The sequence below is a fragment of the Ostrinia nubilalis genome, chromosome 21 (genome assembly GCF_963855985.1).
Source record: "Ostrinia nubilalis chromosome 21, ilOstNubi1.1, whole genome shotgun sequence".
In the NCBI taxonomy this organism is placed as follows: domain Eukaryota; kingdom Metazoa; phylum Arthropoda; class Insecta; order Lepidoptera; family Crambidae; genus Ostrinia; species Ostrinia nubilalis.
The window spans coordinates 5,650,633-5,677,336 of record NC_087108.1 but is presented as its reverse complement, the minus strand read 5'-3'; the positions used below and the strand labels follow the sequence as shown (position 1 = coordinate 5,677,336).

The 26,704-nt window shown below is 37.7% G+C and overlaps 1 protein-coding gene across 1 annotated transcript in view; it reads left to right on the top strand.

The window, feature by feature from the left end:
• LOC135082182 (optomotor-blind protein-like) overlaps positions 1-26,451 on the top strand; it is a 128,528-nt gene extending 102,077 nt beyond the window's left edge. Inside the window, exons 5-9 of the mRNA XM_063976952.1 lie at positions 15,807-15,953; positions 16,580-16,656; positions 22,347-22,483; positions 23,146-23,537; positions 24,346-26,451. Of these exons, the coding sequence (XP_063833022.1) occupies positions 15,807-15,953; positions 16,580-16,656; positions 22,347-22,483; positions 23,146-23,537; positions 24,346-24,534 (942 nt within the window). The 3' untranslated portion in view covers positions 24,535-26,451. The remainder of the gene's footprint in view (positions 1-15,806; positions 15,954-16,579; positions 16,657-22,346; positions 22,484-23,145; positions 23,538-24,345) is intronic.
• Positions 26,452-26,704: the final 253 nt, after the last annotated feature.

Genomic DNA, 26,704 nt, shown 5'->3' with positions numbered 1-26,704 from the left:
TATCCTCCAAAAGTGAACCAATTCATCAACTTCGAACACATGTCAGTAGAGACAACAAAAACAAACACTCGGCCGACAGCTGCCTAACGACAATATAACTATTTATTACCTTAATTAAACACAAACGCTTGTTAGTTTTGTCAGGAACAAACCCATAATCTTATTGTAATTAAGTCCTTTTTTACGCCAATTCTCTTGAACCATTTTTTCTTAGACTTCGAAAACATTGACATCGAAATTCAACCTTGTATCAATATGGGCTGAGTTAAAAATCTATTGATGAGTGGTAGGTACAAATATTTGGTTGTGAGGTGTTTTCCTCCATATAATTAGGGTACAGACACCTCGGGTGATGACGGCCGGCGCCTGCGCCACTTACGCGAGGGTGGCATCGAGATTGCCTCCTAACGAGCCTAGAGGAATTTTGTATGGGAACAGCTTGGAATACACCGGAGATGATAATTTAAACCTTCCAAATAGATGATTGAATGGATAACATTCACATTCAAACTAAAATTCCTTTTTCACCAGTTCTACTGCAACATTAATTCAACATACATTTCCCAAGGACCTACGTTTCTTTTTTACGTATGTCCGCTTTTGACATCGCTAAAGCTAGAATTTTTTTTTAAAGAAACTTTCAATTGTTTTACTTTCAAAAAAGAAATATGTATCAGTAGAGTTCGATTGCAATTGTTTTTACACGGGATGAGGGCGTAAGAGAACAACAAAGAGTTGAGGTGGGACTTCTTGGCGGGAATCTGAAGCGTCATGTTAGCGATTTTGTTTTATTTCCTCAAATTCGTGTTTGGGCGACTGTTAATGTGTAATAATGGTGGGTTATTAACCATTGAGTGTTCGTGAACGTGCATGAGTGTGGGCGAGTGAAGCAAAACAGTGCATCGTGATTCTTCGGGTTCTCTCAAGTTGTCCATAGGAGGTCTCAGTAAAGCACCACAACTTTACTGAGACTCAAAGGGTGGGAAGGGGTATCATCTATCATCCTTCATTATATCATTACTTGATCTCATTTTGTAACTCGTATCACTTATAAACTTGAAAATGGCAAAAATCAAGTCGACGTTGACGTGTATTGCCAACATCATCAAAAAAGAAGAAGAAGGCGTAAGAGATGTAGCATAAGATACTTTTTAGCAGCTGTAGCAGCAACTATTTTCAATTGTGAGTTGCTTTATCTTGAAAATTTTGAAACCGTTGGATATTTTGGGAATTGGATATTCTGAACTTAAAGGGATTTTAGTTAATTACTCGTTTACTATGGAATGTAGGGAAGATAGGGAGGGGGGGATGAAGGAAATCGCCAATATCATTCGCAAAATGGACATACGAGTATTCACAAAGTCTATACATTTGATTTGCAACCGCAGAAACGGCCCCCATCAATTTTCTATTTAAAGAATTCAGCGGCAAAATGAAACTATTCCGATGCGGGCCGGCGACTTCAGTTTTTCTTGGTTCGCACTAAAATTGAAGGCATGGGGAATGATTGCCATAAAAGGGCAATGGTAGTGTCGTAATGGATATAGAAAAACCCGATAATTACCTCAGTTTGCCCAGTGTGGGTAATTAACGAATACTAACGTCTGACAACCGGTCATTATAGATTCGTAACGTAAATAAAGTATAGCTATTTTATGGTAAACGGTAAAATGATTATTATATTTAAAAAAACTCGTTGAAAAATATTTGCTTTTCGCTATTCTGCTAATAAAATTGTTCCGCTAGCAGTTTAGAAGGTGGCAGTTAAAAATGTTTCTATCGTGAAGAGATATCATGAATGTAGAGTCACTGACATAATTGCTTCTATCTATCTTACTTAGTAGGTATCTTAGTTTTCCAAATAACTTAATTTTAGTTAGAACCTTAATAGTTTCAGACTGAAAATATAAATTTGAAGGGATATAATAATATTATGTAAGGGAGTTTCAGGTGACTCACATAAGTTGAAGACACTGGACCTTCGAAAATGTACTTTCAGCTTTTCCAATTTGAGTGTTGCGTTTCATGATAACACTATCGTAAATAACACCAGAAAACATGTCGTCTCGCTCTACCACCTGCAATTAGTTCAAGTCTAGCGCGATAGCGATATCTTGTAACCACTTGTAACAGTTTAGTAGATACGCTACAAGAACTGTTTAAGTACGACGCGACCCAATATATCACTCACTGGAATCGTAAGCGCTGACAGCTAAACCGAAGATAACCGACGATAAGCACGAAGAACTAGTTCTTATTGCAAAGCAGTAAGGTTCATAATAGCTGCACATGAGTCGGTGAGCAATTAGAAGCGCTTGCGCACGGCATAGTTGCGCGTCTTCGACGGCAGGTGGCGTTGATCCATTGATCATATAATTTTATGGAGCCTAAGCTTATTTTTATAACCAACATAAATAATGCGGCCATACGATTCTTTTGTTCGGAGACACTTTGTTATTTCATTGCCTTCGTCAGTTTTTGTTTTTACCCTTTATTGGTTATTGCCACAAATAAAATTATGCAAATTGAAACTAAACATTGTATATTACGTTTGATCCAGGGCGAAATTAATGTAGAGATGGACAATTCATTGTATGTTTAAATAATTTCAATTTTTACGCATTTTGTAAGCGAATAGGGGTTTAATATAAAATTGTGATATCATGGTTTTAACGTAACAGGCAGGTAGAGTCGTAAGTTAAATTCCTTTGGTGTATTTCCAGTTTGGTTTCCAATACCTATCAAAATACAATATACATTTTACACTGCAGAAATTAATACATTTAAAACAGAAGACAAAACGTATTTCAGTAATTCTCTTCTATTTAGTTTTCGTGCGTATATTTATGGTAAACTGATTTAATGAGCACTTAATTAAAAGGTAAAGGTTGCGAATTAATAAATTAATTTAATTGTGACATTCACCCGACCCGAGATAAATCGTGAGTGCGATCGTAAAGTTGACTGAGTGCGCTAGTCCTCTTGCTTTATCGGAAGACATGTTACAGGCAAGAAAAGATTTTTAATGCTATTTTTTACTAATTAGCAGTTTTGTCATTGACATCCTAAATCGATTTGATTCATCCAATCATAGTTTGAAATTCACATTTTTGAAAATACGCTACTAATGCGAACTAATGTACATACAACGCCATCTCTTGGTAGCACTAAGAACTTGCCGCACATTAATCATTAGATTTAAAAACTATTTTCATTTGGCTAATTCGTTCTTATCCATCTCTAGTCTCTCTTCTTCTAGCGAATGAAAATAGTTTCAAAACAAAAACTGTTTAACATTTCTTACAAAAGTGTGTCACAATCACCTTTGTGTCGCAACTGACTGAATAATAATTATAATTAAAAGCGAACACATGAAACGGCCCACGCTTTAACTGAAAACTTCCTTTTACGCCTCCGATCGCATTAGAGCGCATTTAAATGTGGAACAGTTCCATTCATAAAGACAGTGGCGCCACGATTCGCAATTACAGCTGACATCAAAACTATCCGAAAACCAGCATAGCAAGACCTCTCCCAACGTTCTGCATTGTCTTTGCAACAGTCCAACAAAAAACGGTGGAAAGAGAAACCACGTCGATTTTATACTTCACATTTAAGCACCAAGCGGCGGATAAAAGGTTTTTATAGTTTTATACCTTCATTCGAGTCTGTTTTAGTATTTATAACACTGCCTCTTTGCGGAGGTATGCCTGCCTCTGATAATGATGTTGATGAGTGGTCGCGGGTCTTTAACCGTTTTATACGCGCTTCAAACGAACTATTGTGAGACTGAAAGAACTGTGTTATGGCAACACACAATTTTCAGAGAAAACTAATAGTGTCTTTTCAATTTTGAAATTACATTAAATAAAAATTTACTCCTAGGTGTAACTTGGAATTAATTGTAACACTTGAAAAAAAAGTGTTCTCTGATCCTGATGAAAAATCACAATCTCTTAAAATCCAGGAAATCGCTGACTAAAATAATAATTAACTTCTTTGAAAGTCGTGATCTTATAACCAAAATAATAAGGAATAATTTAAGGTTACTTTTCCTCTTTATTATATGCAGTCCATCATAGTCAGAAGAACCTTGAAATGTATTGTCTTCTTAATGACGTCTATCTTATTGCTAAGTTACTACTTGTCGATAGTATTTGGATCACGATAAAATAATATTGACATTTCATTCAAGAAGAGGTAAATTATACCTTAATTTGGTTCACACACCTGTCAATGACGGTCACGGTCATTAACAGAGAGATCAAATAAGTCATCATGCTCTGATCTTTCCTCTAGTTAGTTTGGGAGAGCATTTAAATTATGAAATTCTATGACCCTTAAGTCAAACACAATAAAACCCAGATTTGGATATTAAGTTGGTCTGTATTTGTCTTTCGGAAGTAAACTTTTGATTATAAAGTAAGCATTTTCAACCATAAGGCAATAGACATACGAGCTACCATACCATTACAGTTTAGGCTGTTTACACACGATCGGTTTCGGGTACGGAGCGAGGTCTCGTCAGCCGTGGGTAGACAAACATCACACTTCTGTACGCGGCTTAAAATGAAATCCATGCTACCAGAGTACCGAGGAAGGTACGAAAAAACGAATGTGTTAAAGTGAGGTCAATGTGTGTTAGCTTTAAGCACACAAGAAAAACCGTTTTAATGTAGGTTTCTTTTATCCTACAGTATTCAAAACACACAAGTCCTTCTGTATAGTTGTACATAGTAATACCCACACCCGTATTCACAAACGATGCTTGCTTAAGTGACGCAGGAAATCGAACGCACAGCGTTGAATAGAGCTCTATGAGTAGTTCGTGTGTCACCCTGTGCGTCCACGCACACTGTGAGACCTTATAGTAATGTTTGTGAATACGAGCGTTAATGAATGTTGTATTTATAAATTCCCTACAAGCTTTAGTACTTAGTTTTGGATTAGGTGACGAAAATTCGTATGCATTTTTTATTCTACCTAAAAAGCTCCTTACTAATCAATCAGTGATTTAAAATTATGAACGTAAAACGTCCATCACTTGTTTTTAATGCTCACAGGAAAATGTCAACACAGCATTAAATATCATATTTATCCTCTTCATTGACTCTACCATATTTGAGTATCCAATCTTCGATTCCACACCTATCGTATAATAAACAAAGCTCTATTTCCATTAATGGGCTTGTATTTAACCGTATATTTCTCTTGGTGTTCTCCGACTACTTACGGCTTCCTGTCCCATCTGGTTTTCTAAATCTTGCGACGTATCGGGTGACGGGTAGACGGCATTAAATATTAAAGAGCTATGATGAAGAGATGTGAATTTGAATGAGTATTAATCCTTCAAGGCCCGCGAATCTAGACACAATAGATAATCAATTGTTATGACATTAATTAATGCCGTCTGGGACTCAAGCGGTTAATTGGTATCACAGAAATTTTCATAGTTTCAGTAAGCTCCCCTTTTTATTTTTGTCAAATACCAAGTTGCAGAGTTACATAATAATGTTTTGTTATCCTAGAGAGATTAAAAGTCTTCTACTATTACGTACTCTAATTTACTCTATGTTAATAAACCCCTGAACCAATCCTGTTTTGGCCGGGAACATAGAGATATATTTTATCTAGGCTGAAACATGAACAGATGCTATCTTTCTTGCAAAAAACCGGTTCAGCCAAACGCGAAAAACCTAATCGCGGATAAACATACAGGTTAACCCCTTTTTAAAAGTCAATAGGTAGTAATTAGGGGATGAAAAGTTTGTGGAAATTAAAAATAGATTTGGAAGTTTATATTTATGGTTTAGGTAATACGTATTTAAAGTGTTTTCCAATCTAATGAAACCCACTACCACCAAAATAAATATTTGGGAAAAGGAGGTTCATAGTGATAGACACCTCATGCTAGACGCAAAAGTTCTTTAGTTAGATGTACGTATTGTTAGAGGCCAGTAGATCTATTCTCATAAAAAACACTGGATACTTAACTTTAACTAATCAAGTGGTAGTGGGCGGGGCACATAACTCGTAGAGACGATGGCCGTTGGGGCAGAAAAGTTCTCGAGTGGCGACCACAGGCTGGAAGACGTAGCGTGGGCAGGCCTCCTACTAGGTGGACCGACGATCTGGTGAAGGTCGCGAGAAGAGCCTGGATGCGGGCAACGCAGGACAGTTCATTGTGGAAAACCTTGGAGGAGGCCTTTGTCCAGCAGTGGACGTCATTCGGCTGAAACGAACGAACGAACAAACTTAACTTTCACATTATATTGCCTCATTTTAAATACAAGATCACTTTAGTAGCACCAAAAGCGCGCGGAGTGTCCGCGTTCTCACGTTTACCGTACGATACCGTTATTTTAACGTTTTAGATTTTTCACAATTAACAGTATTTAAACTGTTTTCGAATCCAATGAAACCCACTATCCAACTGTCCCAATAACGAGCAACAGCGCGGGAGCAGTCCGCGATGCATTAGCGATTAACGAGCGATCGCGGGCGGGCACTAAATTAAAATAAATATTTGCCCGCAGCGCGCGCGCCGGCTTTCATCGCGCCGACACAGGTGCCGCCGGAGCGTCAGCAAAAGTACACTTCAATGAGTGTACTGTGTGATAATTAAAAATTAAATGTTAGATAATTATAATAAATAGTACACTTAGACCTTTGATACGACAGCTAATAAAAATTTATGTAGTTTCCGGATCATAGTTTGCTCAATGCTAATGCCAGTTGCAGACCAATGGCTAAGCTAAGTTAGTTTAGCTTAACTTGCTGACAGTTTTCCATAAATTGTGTGCAGACTGCAAGCTATATATACAAACACCATGGAAAACTGCGTCAGCTTTGCAAGCTAATCTTACTTACTTAGGGTAGCTAATGGTCAGCTACCGGCATAAATATCACGACTACAATTAGTTAATAATAAGTACGATCTCTCAATGGAAAAGCTTAATGCCTGATAATTAAATTAAAAGACGTCTTGTATAAGTACACTATACTTTTAATATATTATGCCCTTGATGATTAGTTCCATCCATTCCACTAAATGCATCATTGAATTTAATGCGTGTTCTATATTTTTACACACTTAGAACAAAAAATCTTTTAATTGCCATTGCTGACGCTACATGCGCGAGCGCAACGCGATCCTATTACAAATATTGTTCGTAACGAGTCGCCTATTCGGACCCAGTGAGTAGCGATAAGCCTTTCTCACCCTTATCAACGAAAGTCGATGGTAGCCGGTATTAAACCACTTAAGACGATCTAGACTTAAATTGGACCTATCTATTTATTAGGATATAGAGTTTGATTGCTGATATTGCAAACATTGATAAAAGATCGAATAAAAAGTTTAAAGGCGGTTTTTATCAAAAGATCTAAAAGGTTTAAAAGAAATTCTTGAATATTTTTTGGTGTAAATGTGAAGTTGTTATAAAAGGGAAAGGAGATCGGTTGAAAGATAATATCGCAAAAAAATTGCGGTCGACCTTGTCCATCTTTGGCTTCTTTATAATAAAAAGCTTCTGTTACAACTTATTAATTACACATATGAACGTTTATTATTAAGTTATTAATACTCTGAGGCTAACTCAATAGAATAATTATTCTAGGAGCTATCATAATAGGAGCTACCTCGGCCAAAAGACGAAATTCCAGGCCAGGAGAGTCACATTAAAAAATAGGAGTTACCATGCAAACTTACTGGCTAGTTGTTGTAACCTCCTTACATACAAAAATAAATGATAGATTTGAAAATGATGAAATGAATGATGAAAAAAAAGTTGCCAGTTTATTTTCAAAATTCAAAAAATCAAAATTAGTTCGTCACCCCGCCGCTCGCGCTGCCGTCGCGCTCCCCATATTTGCCCATGCTTTTTGTGGTAAAAAGGGCATTAGTGAACCCTTCTGTTGACACTCGGTTAAGACGGTTTGCCTGTCAACATTTGAAGTAAATATTGGCTGCGGCGGCTCCTCAGATGGTTAATCTGCCGTTGTTTTGTTCCTTGGAGGTCGAGGATACCTTAACGGGCGCACTTCCTTCGAGCTACTTTAAGGTGTATTAAATGAGATAAATGATTCATCATTATTCTTCTGCTATGTCCTTAAGTGATGCTGTTCTTTTTTATTATTTATTATTTTTTATTTTTTATTATTTAATGGAAGAATATTATTCTTATTCTTATTAAAGAAAAACGTGTCTTTAAGATGCTTTTCTCTAAGATGAAACACTAAAATATCGATTAAATGCCTATTTTATTTAACTGAACTGAATGAACTTTGAACTGATTTTAATGATCCGAATTTCAGTCTAGAAAACATGTCCATGCCATATTACTTGTAAATTCCAATCAGTCTATTAATATTGCCTACAAACAAACCGCCAATTAAAAGGTAGCTCAGGGTTACGGGTCTTTGTTAGCCATACTTATTCGCAATCATTAATAGACAATGTTTATTGTCTGACACAGCCATGACTCTCGTTTAGTTAGTGACGTCACAGCCCGCCTGCGTCATTGAAGTCCTAATAGGATAGAGATAAGTCCGACCACACGCTTGGAATGAGCAAATAGAAAATATGATGGAATAGGTTCTCGTCTGTACAGACAGTAGATCAGACTATAGATTTTTGTTGCAAATTCGCCCCTACTGCAACGACATAAAAGACGCAGTGTTTAGGTGCTGTCATCTGTATTTAGAACACGTTGGTCGCGGCTCTACATTTTATTTTTTAATCGGAACTGCGTAAAATGGACTAAAAGATTTGCGGCTAGTGTGTCCTAAGAAAAAAAACTAAAAATTGAACAGTGTGTTGATAAATCCTTTTAAAAAATTTTGAATATAGATATTTTTACTATCGATGTCGAATATCGATGAGAAGCTCATGACACAAGGGTAATGTGAGCTCAATTTTTACAACTGTCACGATGAAATAAGTTTTTGAAAGAAGCTTTGGAAGCTCGGAATTAATTCGTCTGTAAGTGGTAGTAAGCGGAATATTATTTCCAAACCTTTCTATCTTATACATATTTTATTTATTCATTCTAACCCTCGAAACTTTTACATCTTTAATATTATTTATCAATTTGTCTACGTTTAGTGTGTTCTACTTGCATGCAGTAGATACCACAGTTACCTACTTTTTCCTGCGGTTTTCTAGCTAACTGGTTCTAGGTCGTTCGTTTACGAATAATTTCCAACCCTTATCCCTATTGTAATACAGACAGCTCTACAAATTCAAACTATTTTTTTTATCCACAACGAGGAAGCTCCTGTAATCTCACCTGATGGTAAGTGATGATCAGGCCGAAGGTGGAAGCGAGCTTCACCCGGAATCATCAACCACAGAGGAACTGGCTATCTTACCTCTAACTGCCAGAACACAACAATGCTGTTAACATTGTTGTTATGGCTACAGACTTAAGTAAGATGGTGGTAGCTAGCCAAACCAAACAGAAAAATCTGCCCCTACTGGGAATCGAACTCGGGACCTCTGCGTCTGAAGCAGGTGGTCTTACCACTAGACCACAGAGGCGGTATAAGGCCACAGAGGCGATATTTATTCAATAGGTTTGAGTACATGTGCCGCCATAATGGAAATGGACATTTAATATTTTCGATCGATCCCCTCGAGACGAATAAATTAATTTCTAAAACGTTTATCGGGTGTTTTTGCTGTTTTGATGGATTAGTAGAGCTTTTAAAAGTTCCAGTACATTTTCTTGATTAGTAATTAAACTACTGTTATGTATCATTTTAACTGATAAAGCCAATTATGTTAATGTTACAGAGAAAAATATTGTTTCCATGGATCTATTTTTGAGCTGAAGTAAATTTCTATCAAGTAGACATATCTCTAAGGTAGGACAATACTAGTGATACAAAATATACATACAGATTTCGAAATCTCAGCTAGCATTTTCAGCAAATTGAAATCTTTTCAGCCAAAGCGGCAGGCAAAAGCTAGCTAACTAAACGGTCAAACAACTTTTTTGGCACGTACCTAAATAGAAGACAGCTAACAGATATCGACTCGAGTCGATACTACAGAGCACCCTTAGCTTTGCCGAAATCCCGTCGTTGATTCAACGAATTCCGAACATTGCAATAAAAAAAGTTCTATACAATCGAATCACGTTTCGATGCTGTTCTGCGAATTAAAATTACAAAAAGCGAGACAGGGACCGCTCTCAAAATGCACGCGAGGGAGCGAGAAACACAATATGCAACTTCGCATCCACGCCCCTATAGGAATAAAATTCAAAATAAGATTTCAAAGGAAGTAAAAGGAAAAACAAACACACCGCTCGGGTTTCTCTAGGTGGTTAGAAAGAGATGGGTGTATTTGCGTTAGCTCCGTGTGGGTTAGTTAGTTGATATGAGTTATGGCGCGTGTGTTTGTGGCGCGAATTAGCCATTTGGCGCGAATGTATGGGCGACGCCCGTTGGCGACGATGCGTTCCGAATGTGCAATCGAACGCAACGCTAATTAAAATCTATTTTATTTAATTGGGCTCATTTGTATGCTACGCAAAAACTAACTTCATCTCACATCGAAATCGGAACGCGGCAAATCGCGAGTCATGAGTCGCATAACATTATTTATCTCCGGGAATTATCTAGGACGGACTACTAAAATAGAACAGTTGAATTATTTATGTCCATCTATTTGCATGTGGAAGTAAAGTTTCTTTTAATTAACAGCGAAGACTTCATGTTGAATCTTGTCACGTAGACATCTAGCGCCATCTATTGCCGAATGGACATAAACAAAGAACGTGTGACTATTGAAAATTAGAACGCGGTACTTTCATAGGGCAGCGTGGCACCTCTGTAATTTAAAATTAAACCTAAATTATACTGATAAAGTAGTAACACATGCTTTACTTAACTAATTACCTACTTCATCAAGTTATCTGTGTTAAAAGGGTCGACAAAGAATCAAACCAAATTACGTGAAAAACAAAAATCAGAATCTGATTCATGTTTTAAAAATAAAAGATGAGTAACGCATTGCATCACCGTTAATTAAAGAACTATAAACAAGAGTATCGTATAATTCGTTTATGATCTGTGACCGTCGGGCGATTGAAACGCCCGGACTGTGGCGCCATCTCTCGCGGTTAAACGAACTTATAAACGGTGTAGGGATTCCAAGAACTTTATCGATATTTTGGCATCGATGTAAACTTAATTTTCATGTAATTTTGTCATATTGTTCTTCGATGTCAGCTAATATTAAATATTTAAATTCATCGGAGATGTGTTAAATCAACACAACATTTTCAAGGAAAATTATGTGTTTGTTGTTTGGGCTAAGCTCAATAATAATTTTGTTTTCGACGAAACACGAATTAGTAATAAATCATCTGTTTATATACAAAATATGAATATTTAGAAATAATATTTCACAAAATTATTCCATTATCTACTTCCTACATAAAGTCATATCATTTTACATAACATCTGCGAGCAATTGCAGCTTTGCTCCAACAAGAAATCTCTTAATCTGAATGGAATTCTTGCATACATTAAGTGAATTTAAATTTACCTATCATAGGCGGTACCGCCTTTAGTAGCTAAGTTGACAAATGACGACAAAACTGATAACTTTGTAAGCTTATTTTGAATCTTACAGCCTCGTGTTAAGAATGATCACGCGATAGAGTAGTGTGGCAATTATTTTTTAATCGACAAGGGCCCATCGACTGGCCGGACCACCGAGCGTCTCGATTTACATATTAATTTGTTGCTGTAAAATAAAGAAATTGGTCGGACGCATAAAAGTTCGTAATTAAGCCCGACGCTCACGATACAACTATAATTTTATTTTAATGTTATCGTTTCGAAAATGGCCTTGTTTTAGACCGCTTCGTTAGGATGGGACCTTTAATGTGATATTATAGGAAAGTGGCGCTTAGACCTTTGATTTTCGAAACGTCCTAATATTTCAAGTTTTTTTAATAAAATTTACTTATAGGTTCTTCAGTGTGTATGCATCGTGTATTCTTTTGACAGCTAGAAACGAATATGGAACGACGACGACGAATATACTATCAAAAGTTGTTAATAGTTCGACGAAGTAGGAAAATCAATTCTCGACTTCGAATTCCTCCTATTTTCTTCTAATTAATTTTGTTGCGAATTTAATGACTGTTTAACTTTTCTTTGAATCTGTTAACCAATAAAAACGCACATTAGGTACCTAATAAGTTTTTGCAAACATTCATTGTGCCTGACGTTTTAAACTTGTCAAACGTCTTCGCTTTTTACAGCGATGTTGAGTCTTCTTCAACAAGGAAAGCGCCAATCAAGCCTGTCACACGTCAATATGACAGTTTAAAACCAAACCGAGACTTGGCATATTAAATCATTGGAGGAAGTCGAGACTGGTTCAAATTGAACGCAATCAATGTTAACCTTCTAAACGCATGGGGTCTTTAGATATCAAGCACTTGAGTTTTAATAGACTGGCTACCTATTTCTATTAATATTGTAGTAGCAGATGTGTCTATCTTATAAATTTAATCTTTCTACAAAAGTGCCCTTCCTTTCTATCCAGTATCAGTAACGTTCAGTAATTTTGCTCTCAATTTCGACGTAATTAACTACCTGAAACGTAATCCTCTTTAAGTTTATTATTTCTTAGAACTCATTTTCAAAAACTTGATAAATTGAAATTGAAATCTTCGTTGAAAATTTTAACATTTTGCGACTACCGACTTCCAAATGCGACTCTTAAAAACAGAACTAAGCAGAAACAGAATTTGAATTGAAATCAAAATACCTACTTCACTTGATGATTAAGATTTTCATGTTTTGCTCTATCTTATTGTATGTCTTTGTGTTAGTGAAAGATATTATAACGCTATAACAACTAGTATAAAGAATAATCCTTCATAGTAGACCCCCAGGACAGGAAGCCGCGACTAACTGCTGCGATCGAATTATACGCAATCAAAGCGACGGACGCCAATAATAATTAGTCAATAAAAATAATTTGTTTTATTGCGCTCGCCATGGCCGACGAATGTTAGGCTTATCGATAAGGTCAATATTCGTAAAAGTATGTGTGCAGTAACATCACTATTTAAAAAAATTCCACAATTTGACAGCTCTTTTTTTGAATATTCAAAATGTATAAAAAGAATACGAACGTGATTAAAATGGCTATGTTTATATTGTTTATAATTATGAAGACTTATTATAATCTACACAAAAGAGATTCCAGCCAAGGTGGACGTCCTGTGGCTGAAATGATGATGATAATTCCAACCAATCACAGACAATAATGTCAATCCATAATACAGATCTAAGACACGCAGAAATAAAACTGATTTTCTAAAGGACGTGCACTCATTTAGCAAACTCTAGGTTGATTCGCACATTCCACGGTCCGCGCAACCGCTGCATGATAATGTTCGCTTTGCATACAAACACATATTTTTGCAGCTCCATGCAACAATGGCTAGATGGATGGCCCGATTGTGATGGAAATAGGACTGTGACTTGGAAGCACATAGCCTAGTAAATAACCATGAACAGGAATTAGCTTGAACAGTTGCAAGTATTCGCGTCAGCTGGTTGATATTTATATTGTAACGAAGTATTACGAACGGTAACTCATAGCATCTCTTGTAAATATTTTGTAAAAGTTAACGTCAGAATTAGAACACGATTCCTTAAATTAAGACTATAGTCATAAAAAACTTATTCTTGTTTGCTTATTTTTAATGTTTTCCCATGAAGTATATAGTCACTAATCCAAATCGCATCCTGCTATGGAGAGCTGTCTTTCGCGAAAAGATGGTTATTTATTGAGATTCAACGATAAGTAGGATAATTAAACCACAGTTAAACTTAGTTTAGCGCTCTCTTTAAATTGTAAGTAGTAATCTGTCCATAAAAATTATAACAATACAACCCAACTTACGGAAATTACACTAGAACGGTAAGCGTGTGTTAAATTAGCATTGACCGAGAAACTGGGGGAGAAAACCCGAATTTTCCGGATAATGTGGGTAATTTGGTGGCGAGCCTTGTCATTACGTGAGGACGCCTCGATGCAATGCTAACATTTGAGGGGTCGAATGTGTTGACCAATTTATTTTTAGATAAAACGGATTATCGTAAAAAACATTTAAAATCGTGTTTATTCTGTGTTAATTAAAAGCCAAAAACACCAGTATCGTCTACGACAAAAGCTGAAGATTATAATGTTCATATTAAGCCCCCATTTCTATAAGTCAACCTTAAATCTATACTAAAGCCTTGCAACTGAATAAAAGAAAACCTTATTAAGTTGTTATTAAATTATTCAGACATCGAGAATACAATTGTTAATAAGTAGTTATTATTAATAAAAGCAATACTCGCAAATCAGCTTATGGAAGACGGAGACTACATTGTAACGTCACTCATACAATTATATCTACAATTGAGGATTGATTTCCTTTAACCACCGCCTTGGAAAAAGATCGCGGTCGCCTCATTTAAGATTCAGGAGTGTAAGGGAAAATGAGTTTTAATGACAACAAGGACCGCACTAAGGGTGCTCACCCCGTGAGTGTTGAGTGTTTTTTACGGAATCTTTTTCATTATTGATGAGGTTCAAATGTCTTGAGTTTCATTTGCGTTTCATTTGCCACGCCCTAATTATATGCTATAGGACGTAACTTCGCTTTTGATAACTTCGGATTCAATAATAAAGTGCCCCCTTGTAAATTGAATACGTAAATATGAAGAAAAACGTTTATCATTTTACTACATTTCCAAAAGTAGTTTAATTCCGGAACATGCTAAAAATAATGGTGCATCTCAAAAACCGAAAAAAATGCGATTGAAAAATCCCATTCAAAAACTGAGTACGCCCTAAATGCCCACACACAATTGATCAGCGATCAAGTACGAGTAATAACCAGTATACGGATTCTCGGCGATTTGTAGCAATTTGCCAGACCACATGCAAATCGCATAGGCTTGTACACAATTACCTATAATTAGGCTACTACGTAGAATTGGAAATAATCATTGTAAGAAATCCTGATGGTATAATAACTTTGCAATAGATTGTTAAGAAACTTCACGATTCCAAAGCAGTTATTTTTAAGTACGCTCATCTGTTCTTCTGCGTAATTAATTTTAGCAAAATCTTGAATTGTGCCACTTTTCCCCAATTAAATATGTTAAAGTTCACTTAGATATACAGGGTGTTTGGTAAATGGGTATATGAGCCGACACTAGCCCATGTTAACATGGGCATATAAATGGTATGGTGAAGTCAGAAAATTGATATCTTCATTTTAACTATTTTAATTTTTATACAAATCGGAATTTATAAAATTTATTTTGTATGAAAATTTAAAAAAATAAAATGATGATATCAAATTTCTGACTTCACCATATCATTTATATGCCCATGTTAACATGGGCTAGTGTCGGCTCATATACCCATTTACCAAACACCCTGTATATAGTATAAGCCGTAGATTACAGTACTTACCAAGAAGTATTGATGCTAATTTGCCACAGAGTCTATTCGACATAGGAAAAAGTGTCTAACTTTGTAAATTCGTCGCACTTCATTATAATAAATCTTCTTATAAAATGACGTGAAGTTACACGTTTAGAATGAAGTTGGTTGGCTTTTATATCGAGCAAATTCACTTTCCAAGTATGAAACGTGTCCAATTGACTTTATGGCAAATTGACAAAAACCCCTTCAAATAACTTTAAAATGTACCTATTTTATTGTGTGGAAATCGGTCGAGTTCCTAAGCTGTCTAAAGTGTGTGACGCAGACGATCCTGAACTCGATGCACAAGTACCAGCCGCGGTTCCACCTGGTCCGCGCCAACGACATCCTCAAGCTGCCCTACTCCACCTTCCGGACCTACGTGTTCAAGGAGACGGAGTTCATCGCGGTCACGGCCTACCAGAATGAAAAGGTTAGTACACGAAGGCACATAAAAATTTTTTTTTTCCAAAAAAACACGTTACAATGTTTTGGCGAATCTTCCCGGTAAGTAGTCAAAGAAACTTGTATCAGAAATAACTAGCTACGTAAGCTGTACCACAAAATAAAGGTACACTCGACTTACTAGCAAACGCAGCGTAGGACGTCCACCCACAAGGTGGGCTGACGACATAAAGGTAACAGGATGAAGGCCGCTACGCTACTGACCAGCCATTCTGGAAATCATTGGGAGAGCCCTATATTCAGCTTAACTGAAATGATGATGGTAAAGTACACATTTTTTAAATATTAATTAATATTGTGTTACTAATAAAAACGAACAGATTTTCATTTTTTCCGATAGGCCACCGCGATCCTGAAGCGAAGATTTTGAATCCAATCTGCTTTTGGTTGCGTGTCAAACCAACAGCTAAGGTTGCAGCACAAAATAGAAATAGAATCATTCTATTTTGTGTTTGCGGGTTCGAATCCTGCTGTGGAATAGATCTGATAGAGCCGAGTCCTGTTCATTAATTTATGTATTTTGCTCTCTGCTTTGAGGCTAAGAGAAATGAGAAATGATGTGATAATTAAAACAATTTTATAATTTTTCCTTAGATCACGCAACTGAAGATCGACAACAATCCCTTCGCGAAAGGGTTCCGGGACACCGGAGCGGGAAAACGGGAGAAGAAGTAAGTACCTAACCTTTGACATACAACAACTGCTTACTAAATTAACTATTCAACTGTCTTAGTTATTTTGTGGTCACCAACTATTTTACTCCTAACTCCTAATAAAGCTTAGAAAACTTTACATCGGTATAACTTAGAATAACCCGTAGAAATCTTGTCACAGAATGCTATCTTTGGTTCATAATTAAAATTTTAGCAAAGATAAAACAAACAATTCACTGACTACATTGGCAGATGGCGTGTCCCCTAAAATTAGCATACCGAAAAAAATGGCTTGATATTCCTGTTTTAACTAAAATAAAAATGCAAGCAATAATAATTGTGACGTTAGAACCTATATTCAACCGCACGAGGACACCAAAAAACTCGACAAACATCATTTTTGTAGAATCATCACTAAAGGTGACGGAGCCAACGAGCGTGGCGCAAGTGAAAAAACCCGCATTGACACCGTCATTATAAATGCCTGGCTTGTTAAAAAGAAAAAACTCGTAACGAACATTAAAGTGTCACAACTATGTTAATTATTAATAAGGCGAGCATTAAACAAAGGCGCCGTAGGTGGCCGCGGTCATAAGGCGAGCGCAAGATTAACCACTGTAAAAACTGCCGACTGTTTAACTTAAGTTAAAAGCTAACCAAATTAGCGTCCTATCTGTGAATCTCTCCAAATTAATTGGGGCGCGGAGCGGGATCCGACGCAGTGCTGCCAACACGCCCGGCGCCGTTCGAAATTTAAATTAAACCAATCCGGCGCCTCCTTATTCGTGTTCTGGGTTTAAACATGGCGGGTAACGGCTCGAAATGGTGGAGTCATTCGGCTTGCCGCTTTTTTCCAGCGTCTTTAGCGTGCAAGGGAGAAAATTGGATTTCCGCGATAAAATCAGCTTTAGTTTTTTTCGCCGCATAATTTGCCAGCGCTCACCGCCAGGGATGACTGCCGTTCCGCTTGCTTATTTGAAATTCGAACGAGAACTCAATTAGAGAGTGGGTATTAGATAGCACTGTTGTGTTCCACACTTCACGGGCTCATTGATTCGCTTAGGTCTTTCGGGTGCTATTACACTTGATTACTTCATTACTTTTAATGTGTTTTTGATAGCGCGATCTTTTTCAAGCGTAAAATCATGCGAGGTTCGAATCAGAACCGTTACTAGTTTTTCCAGTATTTGCATTCGTTTTGGAGATGATACGTAGTAGGTACTAATGAAGTAGTACATTTTGTGAGCAGTTTCATGCAACAAGTTAAAAACAAAGTACTCTTGTTTAAGCAAAACAATTCAGAGCACCCTAAAAAACAAACAAAAGAGCTTGTAGTTAGATATGTAAACAGCCTCTCGGCTGCTCGTACAACATTAAACGTTCGACAATCCGGTGGACGCGGACGCACATCCGACGGGATGGAATCTTTAATTCGCGTACGTCCTGCACCGGAAGGGCTCATGCCGCCATTTCGAATTAGAGCGGATGCGACGGAAGCGCCCGCACGTCAAAATGGCCGCCGGACGGAGCGCGGGAAACGTGAGCGTTTTGACAAACGCGCTCGGAAAAGCGCGGTGACCAGACGCACTAATTCACATGGTACAGTCACGAGTGGAGGTAAGGTGACTCCTCAATGAGCCCTTGGTATTTATATCATAATTTATTCAATAGCTGCACGTTGTATTGACCTATCTTTGTAGAACCTGAATGGCTCTACAATTTTAGCATTCACTTCTATCAGAAATAAGTACTATTATTGATAGCTTAAAAGAAGTAAGTGATAACATCACGCTACAGTCTACAATTATTATAGAGCAAAGCTGTGGTTTCTGAAATATCCCAAAATATCTAAAAGTTATTACATCTAAAGTCAGTTTCAGTATACCGCTGAATGATGGTCACAGCCAGCTGGAAAGTCGCGCCAGTTACGGGACGCGACTCATCACTTTTCTTTGGTGCACAAGGGTTGGCTCATGGGAATACAATTTAGCTTTATTTTTGTCATACTTTTACAAGAGATTTTAGGTTACACAGTTTTAAAATGAATTTGAATACAACTTTAGTAGGTAAACTTAGAAGCCTGTAATGTAAAGATTTTTTTACATGGAATATTTCATTACTTTCACCGCCACTAGTGTAACTAATACAAAATAATAGGTAATCAAGATAATCGTACCTAGGTGTTTAATAAAGAAAGTATTTATTTGTCTCAAAACAGCTTTAATCCTGTATCCGTTACCCAAAATACTTATAAAGTTTATAAAAATGATACACACTTAGCACCTATTTCTAAGAAGCTCTAATTCCCGTAACAGCGACTCAACACGAACACTTAAAACCCGCACCAAATTCGCCAAATTGAAATCTCGAATTGAGATCAAGAAAATTCCCGCTCAATTCATCAAACGATAACCGTAATCCCAAGTATGAGACGAGAATCAAAACACGTTTAATACTGTGAATCGTTAAACGTCTCCCTATAGTATTTTGTATAGACTGCTCGTCAAGCTTTACACTGTGGTTCTTTTGTGGTTGGAATAAGCACTATTTTGGAACACAAATGTATAGCCTGATTTGCATTGGGGCCACTAACCGGAGGGATAAAAATTTGGCAAAATTACAAGCCGAGCCACCCCACGCGGAGTTTACATTGTAACGCGAACACCCTAATGTGGACTTTTAAATTAGGGTTGCCAAATCGCATTTTAAAGGAGATAAAAAGGACTTTGGTCGGACTTCGATAGGACTTGGCTTATTTGGGTGTGGAGATTGGGTGTTGGAATGTGTTGTTTTAGTTGTGTCCTCTTGCCTTTCTATTGCTTTTAGTTTTATTACATTTGTGTCTACTTTAATATTCATAGTTGTTTTTTAATTTAGAAATACAAAAATACAAAATTGTTTATTCAGAATCAGGTTTGAATTTAAACAGGGTTTCGATTGGGGTTTTCTTTTAATTTGCAGTGTCACTGTTATATTCTAGAATATTGAAATCTTTATTTTATTCTAGATGTTGGAATGAATCTTGCAAAAAAGTAATGCCTTTAATTATTATGAACCTACCCTTAATTTAAAAGGGTAAGTTTTCTAGCGTCGTAGTCGTGTCATAGTGAGTATGTGTAGTTTTTTAAAGTTAATAAACCACAACCTTTATTTTTACTTCAAACCTTGAAAAAAAAAAGAACTTAAATATTCTCTATTCGTTGTTCATTAACTTGTGGCAGCCCTCAAATTTAAGGGTGTCCCAAATTAAATTCTATCAGCCGACTATGAGGCGAGTTAATAAAACGAGTTCTACGGGACCGTAATCAGAAGACGTTAGGGTTCCGCAGAACAATGGCCATGATAAACAGTTAGCTTTGGGGTGACAGTGGCAAATAATTGCTCTCTTTTTGTGGGGTCGGTTAAAATTATCTTTTGTCTTTCTAAACGGCTTAACGGTGTGAATATGTTGCGGGTTAAGCGACGGTTTTTGTAAAGGACACAGTTTTGTACTTTTGGACAGTTTAACATCACAATGTGGTTTTGGGTTAGAAAAGTTGTGTAACAGACTGCGTATATAGACAATAACTTAATTCTCATGCGTTTAATAAAAGTCCGTGATATCACAGCGATATATTTTGGTCATGAACACAGCCAGATGTACAAATTGCATCAAGAATGCCAGGAATTATTGTTTTTCCAGAGTTACACTAATTCTTCTCCCTCTTCAATCCTATGGACTAACAAGAAGAAGATAACTGAGATCAGAAATCTATAAGTATCAGAGCTGCCACCATAGGCATCTGTACCATGTTCAGCGCCCCAAATCACATAAAAATTCCTTTTTTTTTTCAATTACACTGACTATAAATTCATTAGAAAACTGAATACTATTAGGTACATAGTACTTATTGATTAGATTTTTCAACGTGTGTATCCCACTGTGGAATAGAAAGAAAGAACCTCCTGATCAAGACACGTAACTCAAAAACATGATAAAAAAACTGAACAAAATAATCATCTTTTATTCCCTTCAAAAACAGTTCAAGATGCATTACTTTTATGCTTGTTAAAAAAACGTTTCGTAAATACCCATGACGTTTTTTCTTCTAACCCCTCCGTGTCGAATGTCGCTACTATCATTACGGTGTTTAACCTTCCGCTGCGGCTGTGGGGAGCCACGAAAAATGTTTGGGATCAAACGACCCTGTATCAGGGTTAGAAATAATAGTCTTCTTTGGGTGGTATTAATTTGGTTTTGGCTGTGTTCTATAAAAGAAATATCGACTTGGAAAAGCAGGAAAAGCGCACTAATGCACGCTGAAAAAAAGAGTTTTAGTAATATCTAGCTGAGAAGCGATCTCTTCAAAACAATCTGAGTTATTTTATGTTTAAACTGAAAAGGTAAAGATTGTAACCATGACAAAAACCTGACCTGCAGTAAAATATACTCCATGGTCTAAAAAAATCATAAGTTGGGCTCTCGAGTCTAAAAGTTTTATTCAGAGATGACTCATCTCATAATTTGTCTAATTAGCTGGCACTCACGTTACGATTTTCAACCTTCCACGGCGACCGTAAAATTATCGTAGTTATCTAAAATTTCGTATAACTTATGTTACAGTATGTATAAAGTCAGAGGAATGCATTATTATGATCCTAATAGAGATGTCTTGAACATTTACAACAACACACAAATTAAATTATTCTTTTTAGACTACGTTGAATACCGTAAAGACATTTTGACACCTCAAATTAACCCTGTAAACCAAAAGAATATCACCTTTTGTGGAAGTTTTAGTTTCGGGACTATCATTATAGAGCGATTAACCTTTCCCGCGGTCGCGCCCGTCGCAAATGTCAAGTTGACACCGCGGGGAATCGAAGTGCATACTTTGTCATTTTCGGTTTGGAAATTATGGTGTTAATGGTGTTTGGGAAAGTGTAAAAACGTAGCGAACACTACTAGCCAATAATGATAATGTCAAAGAATTCAAGTTCGCAAAAGAAAACTTGGATGTAATCTTCAATGAAGAGAATAAAAATACCCATATGTTAAATATCCACACTCGAGTAGGTGATAATTATATCTGTAACGCATTATGACCTTCCATTGTTCTTCTAGATTTAGCGTGGATAGATTCATAGATACATAGTTGGTGACCACAAATATTTTATTCTTTACTCCACACAAAACTGCCAAATACAAAAACCCCTTTAAATATCTAGGAACTGCCTAAATTAGCCGGCTGGTTTCAGCAGAGTAAAGTGGGAACTTCAGGTCTCCCCAACCTATCTGGCCAGAGTAGGGAGTCTAATGTCACATCCTCTATTTGCCACTGGTGGTAATTAGAGAGATATAGAGCACCTAACTTACGCTAGAAGATTGTCCTCGTGCAGTGGAGACTAAAGGACGTTAGCACACTTATCAATCCGAAAAGGGATCTTAACCGTATTAACTCGAGACACTCAGTATTCTTTGTATGAAACTCCGTACTGCAACGCCACATGCAACGCACATAAATATCCGCGCCGCACCGTAACGTAAACGCCTCGCCTCGGGGTTGACAGCTCGCGAAAGGCGATACGGTTTTAATCCTTTTCCGAGTTTATAAGTATGCTATGATGATGATTCCTGATGACCTTAAATGACCTGATGATGAAGTGCTGTTTTAAATGTTCCTATTCCCTTCATGCTATGCTGTCATTCCTAGTCATAACACGAGCAGTCTGTCCGTGTACCGCAGGCAGGCGCTGCTGACGGCGCGCTCCGACGCGCGGGACGAGGACGACGAGCGGCCGCTGGACGTGGGCGGGCCCAGCTCGCCGCCGCCCCCGCCCACCACCACGCAGCACTCCACCAGCTGTGAGTACCAACTGCATTTGGGATTACTTGTAATCAAATCAAGGTTCAGTCAAACCAACGCGATCACACGCGATCAGCCGGCGTGCAGCGATGGCGGTCAGACTTAAATGCATTGATCGCCATCGCTGCCCAACTGATAAGCTGCCCAACCCATAAGGGCTACCTTTTCTTTTTTATTTTTTACTACATTTTGACGTTCATAAGTGCCACTTGTGGTCTAAACTGAATAAATATTTTAGATTTTGATTTTGCCCGCCGGCTGATCGCGTGTGATCGCGTTGGTTTGACTGAACCTTAAAGCATTGTAAGTGCATTACTGTTAATACCAATAGCATTACATACATAATTGACGTAATAGGACTAATACTATGTATGATAAAGTCGTCGAGTGCTGGATGAAGGCCTCCCCCAAAGATTTCTACAGCAACTGGTCGTTCAAGTGCTTCCCACAACCTTCATCGGGTCTTTGGTGCACCAGGAGACTTGACGGAGTTGCCCTCTGCCCATCGACCATCGGTTTCTACGAGCACCCGTAAAGGGATGATTAATTTTTTTGCTTTATTCCTGAAAGACATAGCATAAGTAGTAGGTACCTACCATTATCGGCATTTTAATAAATAGGCTCGAGAAAAGACGACCTTTAACTTGTATTTTTCTTGCAGCATGGTTCAGTTCGAGTGGAGGCGGCGGCGGAGGCGCGGACTCCGGCCCCGAGGAGGTCATCGAGGCCGGCTCGGACTCCTCGTGCTCGGGCGGGCCCCGCGCGTCGTCGCCCCCCGCGGGCCCCTCGCGGCCGTCTCCCGCGCCTGACGTGTCCCTGGGCCCGCCGGTGCAGCCGCCGCTGCTGCCGTACCTATACCCGCCGTCGCTGTACCCGCCGCCGTTCTTCCCGCCGCACCAGATGCCGCCGGGGCTGCTGTTTAACTTGCACCCATTGCTGCAGCAGTACTCGCTGCCGCCGCCGCCTGCCCCGCCGGCGCCGGCGCCGCCGCTAGGGAAGGGGCACCGGTTCGCGCCGTACGCGCTGCCCGGACTGGGCTCGGCGTTCGAGCAGGTACAGTGCTTGAAAAAGTCAATAATTTTGTAAACCCACTTATAGTTAAGGAGCGACGAAACAAAAATATTTAAGTACAAAATGTCGAGATTGTGGCAAAATGGTATTTTGTACCAAATGACTGGACTTTTTTATATAGGAATTAACCAGATTTGTTCGGTCAGTTGGATTTGAAGGTAATTTTGTATCGAAAATAGCTGATATTGTTTGGATTTAAAGTGAACTACGAGTAGGATTTAAGGGGTTTAGGGGTCAAGAAAAACCTCACTAAATCTCACGTAGGGGAGAGAGGAGGTCTCGACAAATATCACGTAATTTATTTTAGCAAGAAAAAGGGTCAAATTGCGAGAAAACTGGGTTATTTTAAATTAAAAAAATTTATATAATTTTAAGATGATAATGATAAAATTATTCATTTTTTTATTCTAAACCATCTAAAGTTCTAAACAATAAAGAAATTAGAAAAAAAAAGTTTTTATTTTTAATATTAAATCCTAATCGAAGCACAGATTTACATTTATATTGCAAATAAGTATTTTAAGAGATGGTGGGGAGGGGGAGGGTGTCTGGAAAAATCTCACCAAATCTCACCAAGAGGGGCGGGGGGATTGAAAAATTGCCAAAATTGTCTCACGTAATTAATGGACGCCCTCTAACATGGGTCATGTCATTTTTTGCCTCTTGAGTACTTAACTATTTTTGTTTCGTCGCTCCTGAGTTATTGCGATACAGGTCTGCGACTAACTACTGCTGGTCCTTGTATTGTACCTAGTTTTTCATGAAAATAAATATTTTATTTATTAATTAGGTGGCGCCGCGCGCGCGCAGCCTAAGCTCGTCGCCGGCGCGCCGGCCGGGCTCGCCGCCGGCGCGCGCCGCGTCCGCCGACCCGCCGCCCGACGCGCCCACCTCGACCACGTCCAGCACACCGCCCGCCTCCGACCTCAAGAGCATCGAGCGCATGGTCAACGGGCTGGACGTGGAAACACAGGACTGACTCGCGACGTAGCCTTGTACATAGCGTGTATTTATATTCAGCCTCGCTCCGAAGTCACCTGAACGCGGGCGCCGTTTTGTATCGTTCCTATTTTGTTTTCCTTTCGAGTTCTATTCGGGTCGATTAGGGCTTAGTGCGAGTTTACATCAATCGTCACTAGTGAGCGCGTTAAAAAAGTGTTATGAAGATTGTAGTGGACAGCCGCTCGGGCGGGCAAAAATAACGAAATACCTTTAAAAATAATAGGTTTATTTTCACCAAAAATGCCCAGACGGCTATCAAAAAACGTACACTTCAAAACTAAAAACAAAAGGTATCAAAATTAATAAAAAAAAGTATAAAAACATAAATAAATATCAAAAGAGGTTGGTCCACCTATCGGTTCCCAACAAAGATTTTAGTTCTTGAAAGTTTCCGCGAGGGACGCTGTACAATCCGTCATACATTTAACGTCACTTTTTTACGCAGTCGATATCGAATGCGTTTGAAGTAAACTCACACTACGCCCCCGTATTGTAAATAGTCGCTTACTAGGTGGCGACCGGTCGCGGCCGGCACACGGTGGCTTTCATCTTTATCGCGTAGCTCTCACAGCACTCCTGGAGTGCACGTGGATGTGCGTAGTGCTTCTCTGATAACCCTCAAATGGCAATGAGAATAACCTCCATCGAAGGACGGTGCAATTGCGTAATCAATATTGGACCTTATTGCATTCGTCGATTGTATACTTTTGCACCTTAACTTGTTTAACCTACTAGTAACTCAGGTTGTGCCATTTGAAGGAATCTCCGTGGAAGTACTTTGTTAGAGCGTAATTGTTGATCTGGTCAGTGTTCTGTAAGAACGAAGATATATTCAGATTTTAAATCTTGATTGAGAGACACTATCTTAGGAGCACTACTGTGATGTGTTCATCTTAGCATGATCCCCTTAAAACTGTCGACATTTTGAAAGGATATCTGAAGCTTGAATCATGATAGCAAAAGCAGTCTATTTTATTTAAAAAGAAAAGCATAATAAAGTACGATAGCTGGATCTTGCTACTATGAGCGTGTATCACGTGACACCGACATCGAACCTATGTACCACGTAGGACACATAGCAACCACTCATAGACTCCACTGCAATAGAAATAGGTTATCAATTTTTCGACTTTGTTAAGTGACGTCATTGGTCCCATAATCCAATCATAGTTATTAATGTGAAAAAAGAAGATCCAATGTAATAAACTCACAATTTATTTTTATTATTTTTCTTTCGAATTAAAATTTTGAAAACTTGAGTTGAGAGAGTAATGTAATGATTTTTTTTTATTAAATATTGTTTCTTGGTTGTTATCTAATTTTCCGATCGGACCAATGACTTCACCAAAAACATTCGTCGAATAAAAAAACAATTTTGTTTTCCACTTTTATTAATAGTAATTACTTGAATAGTATCGCTTAATTTTGTAAATACAATTGTAAGGTATATTTACGTGTTTACTTATAGGCATATTTTGAAAATATGTTTTGTCAATTGTGCTGTGAAATAGTTGAGCGTATAATTGTTATTTTCTTAGTATAAAGTCTAATAATGTTGTAACTGATTGAATAAAATTGTATAACTTCATATTTTTGGCTTTTCGTCATCTAATTTCGATTCTTTTAAAAATGAAACTAAAAAACGGAAAATATCAACTGTACGCCCACAAAATAAACGATTGATGAAAATAAATATAAATGTAAGTTAAAGTTTGTAATATATAGTTGATAAATGTAGTTAAAGATACAAAATATATAATTATAAATGAATATAATTTTCCATGGAATTCATTAAAGTTAAGCGCGTTGAATTTAAATTCTGAAATAGATACCTATATACGTAAAGAAGTCTTAATTTACACTATTGTTCTGTACCAGTGATTTGATTGCAATAAACTCAAGTACGTTATTTTGCCATTTTTCTACAAAAAGACGATGCTTTGTGAAGTGGACATGAGACTGTAACATTACATCAGCTGTAATTGAGATTTATTCATTAAAATATATAGATAAATCTATTGACAAAATTAATTATGGTTTTCTTCAATCCTACCAGACCTTTTCATGAAAACCTTGAACAGCCTTTTCTATTAAGCTATTTATCTAATCTGTGACTATAGGTTACATATTCAAGCTTGACGTAGGTT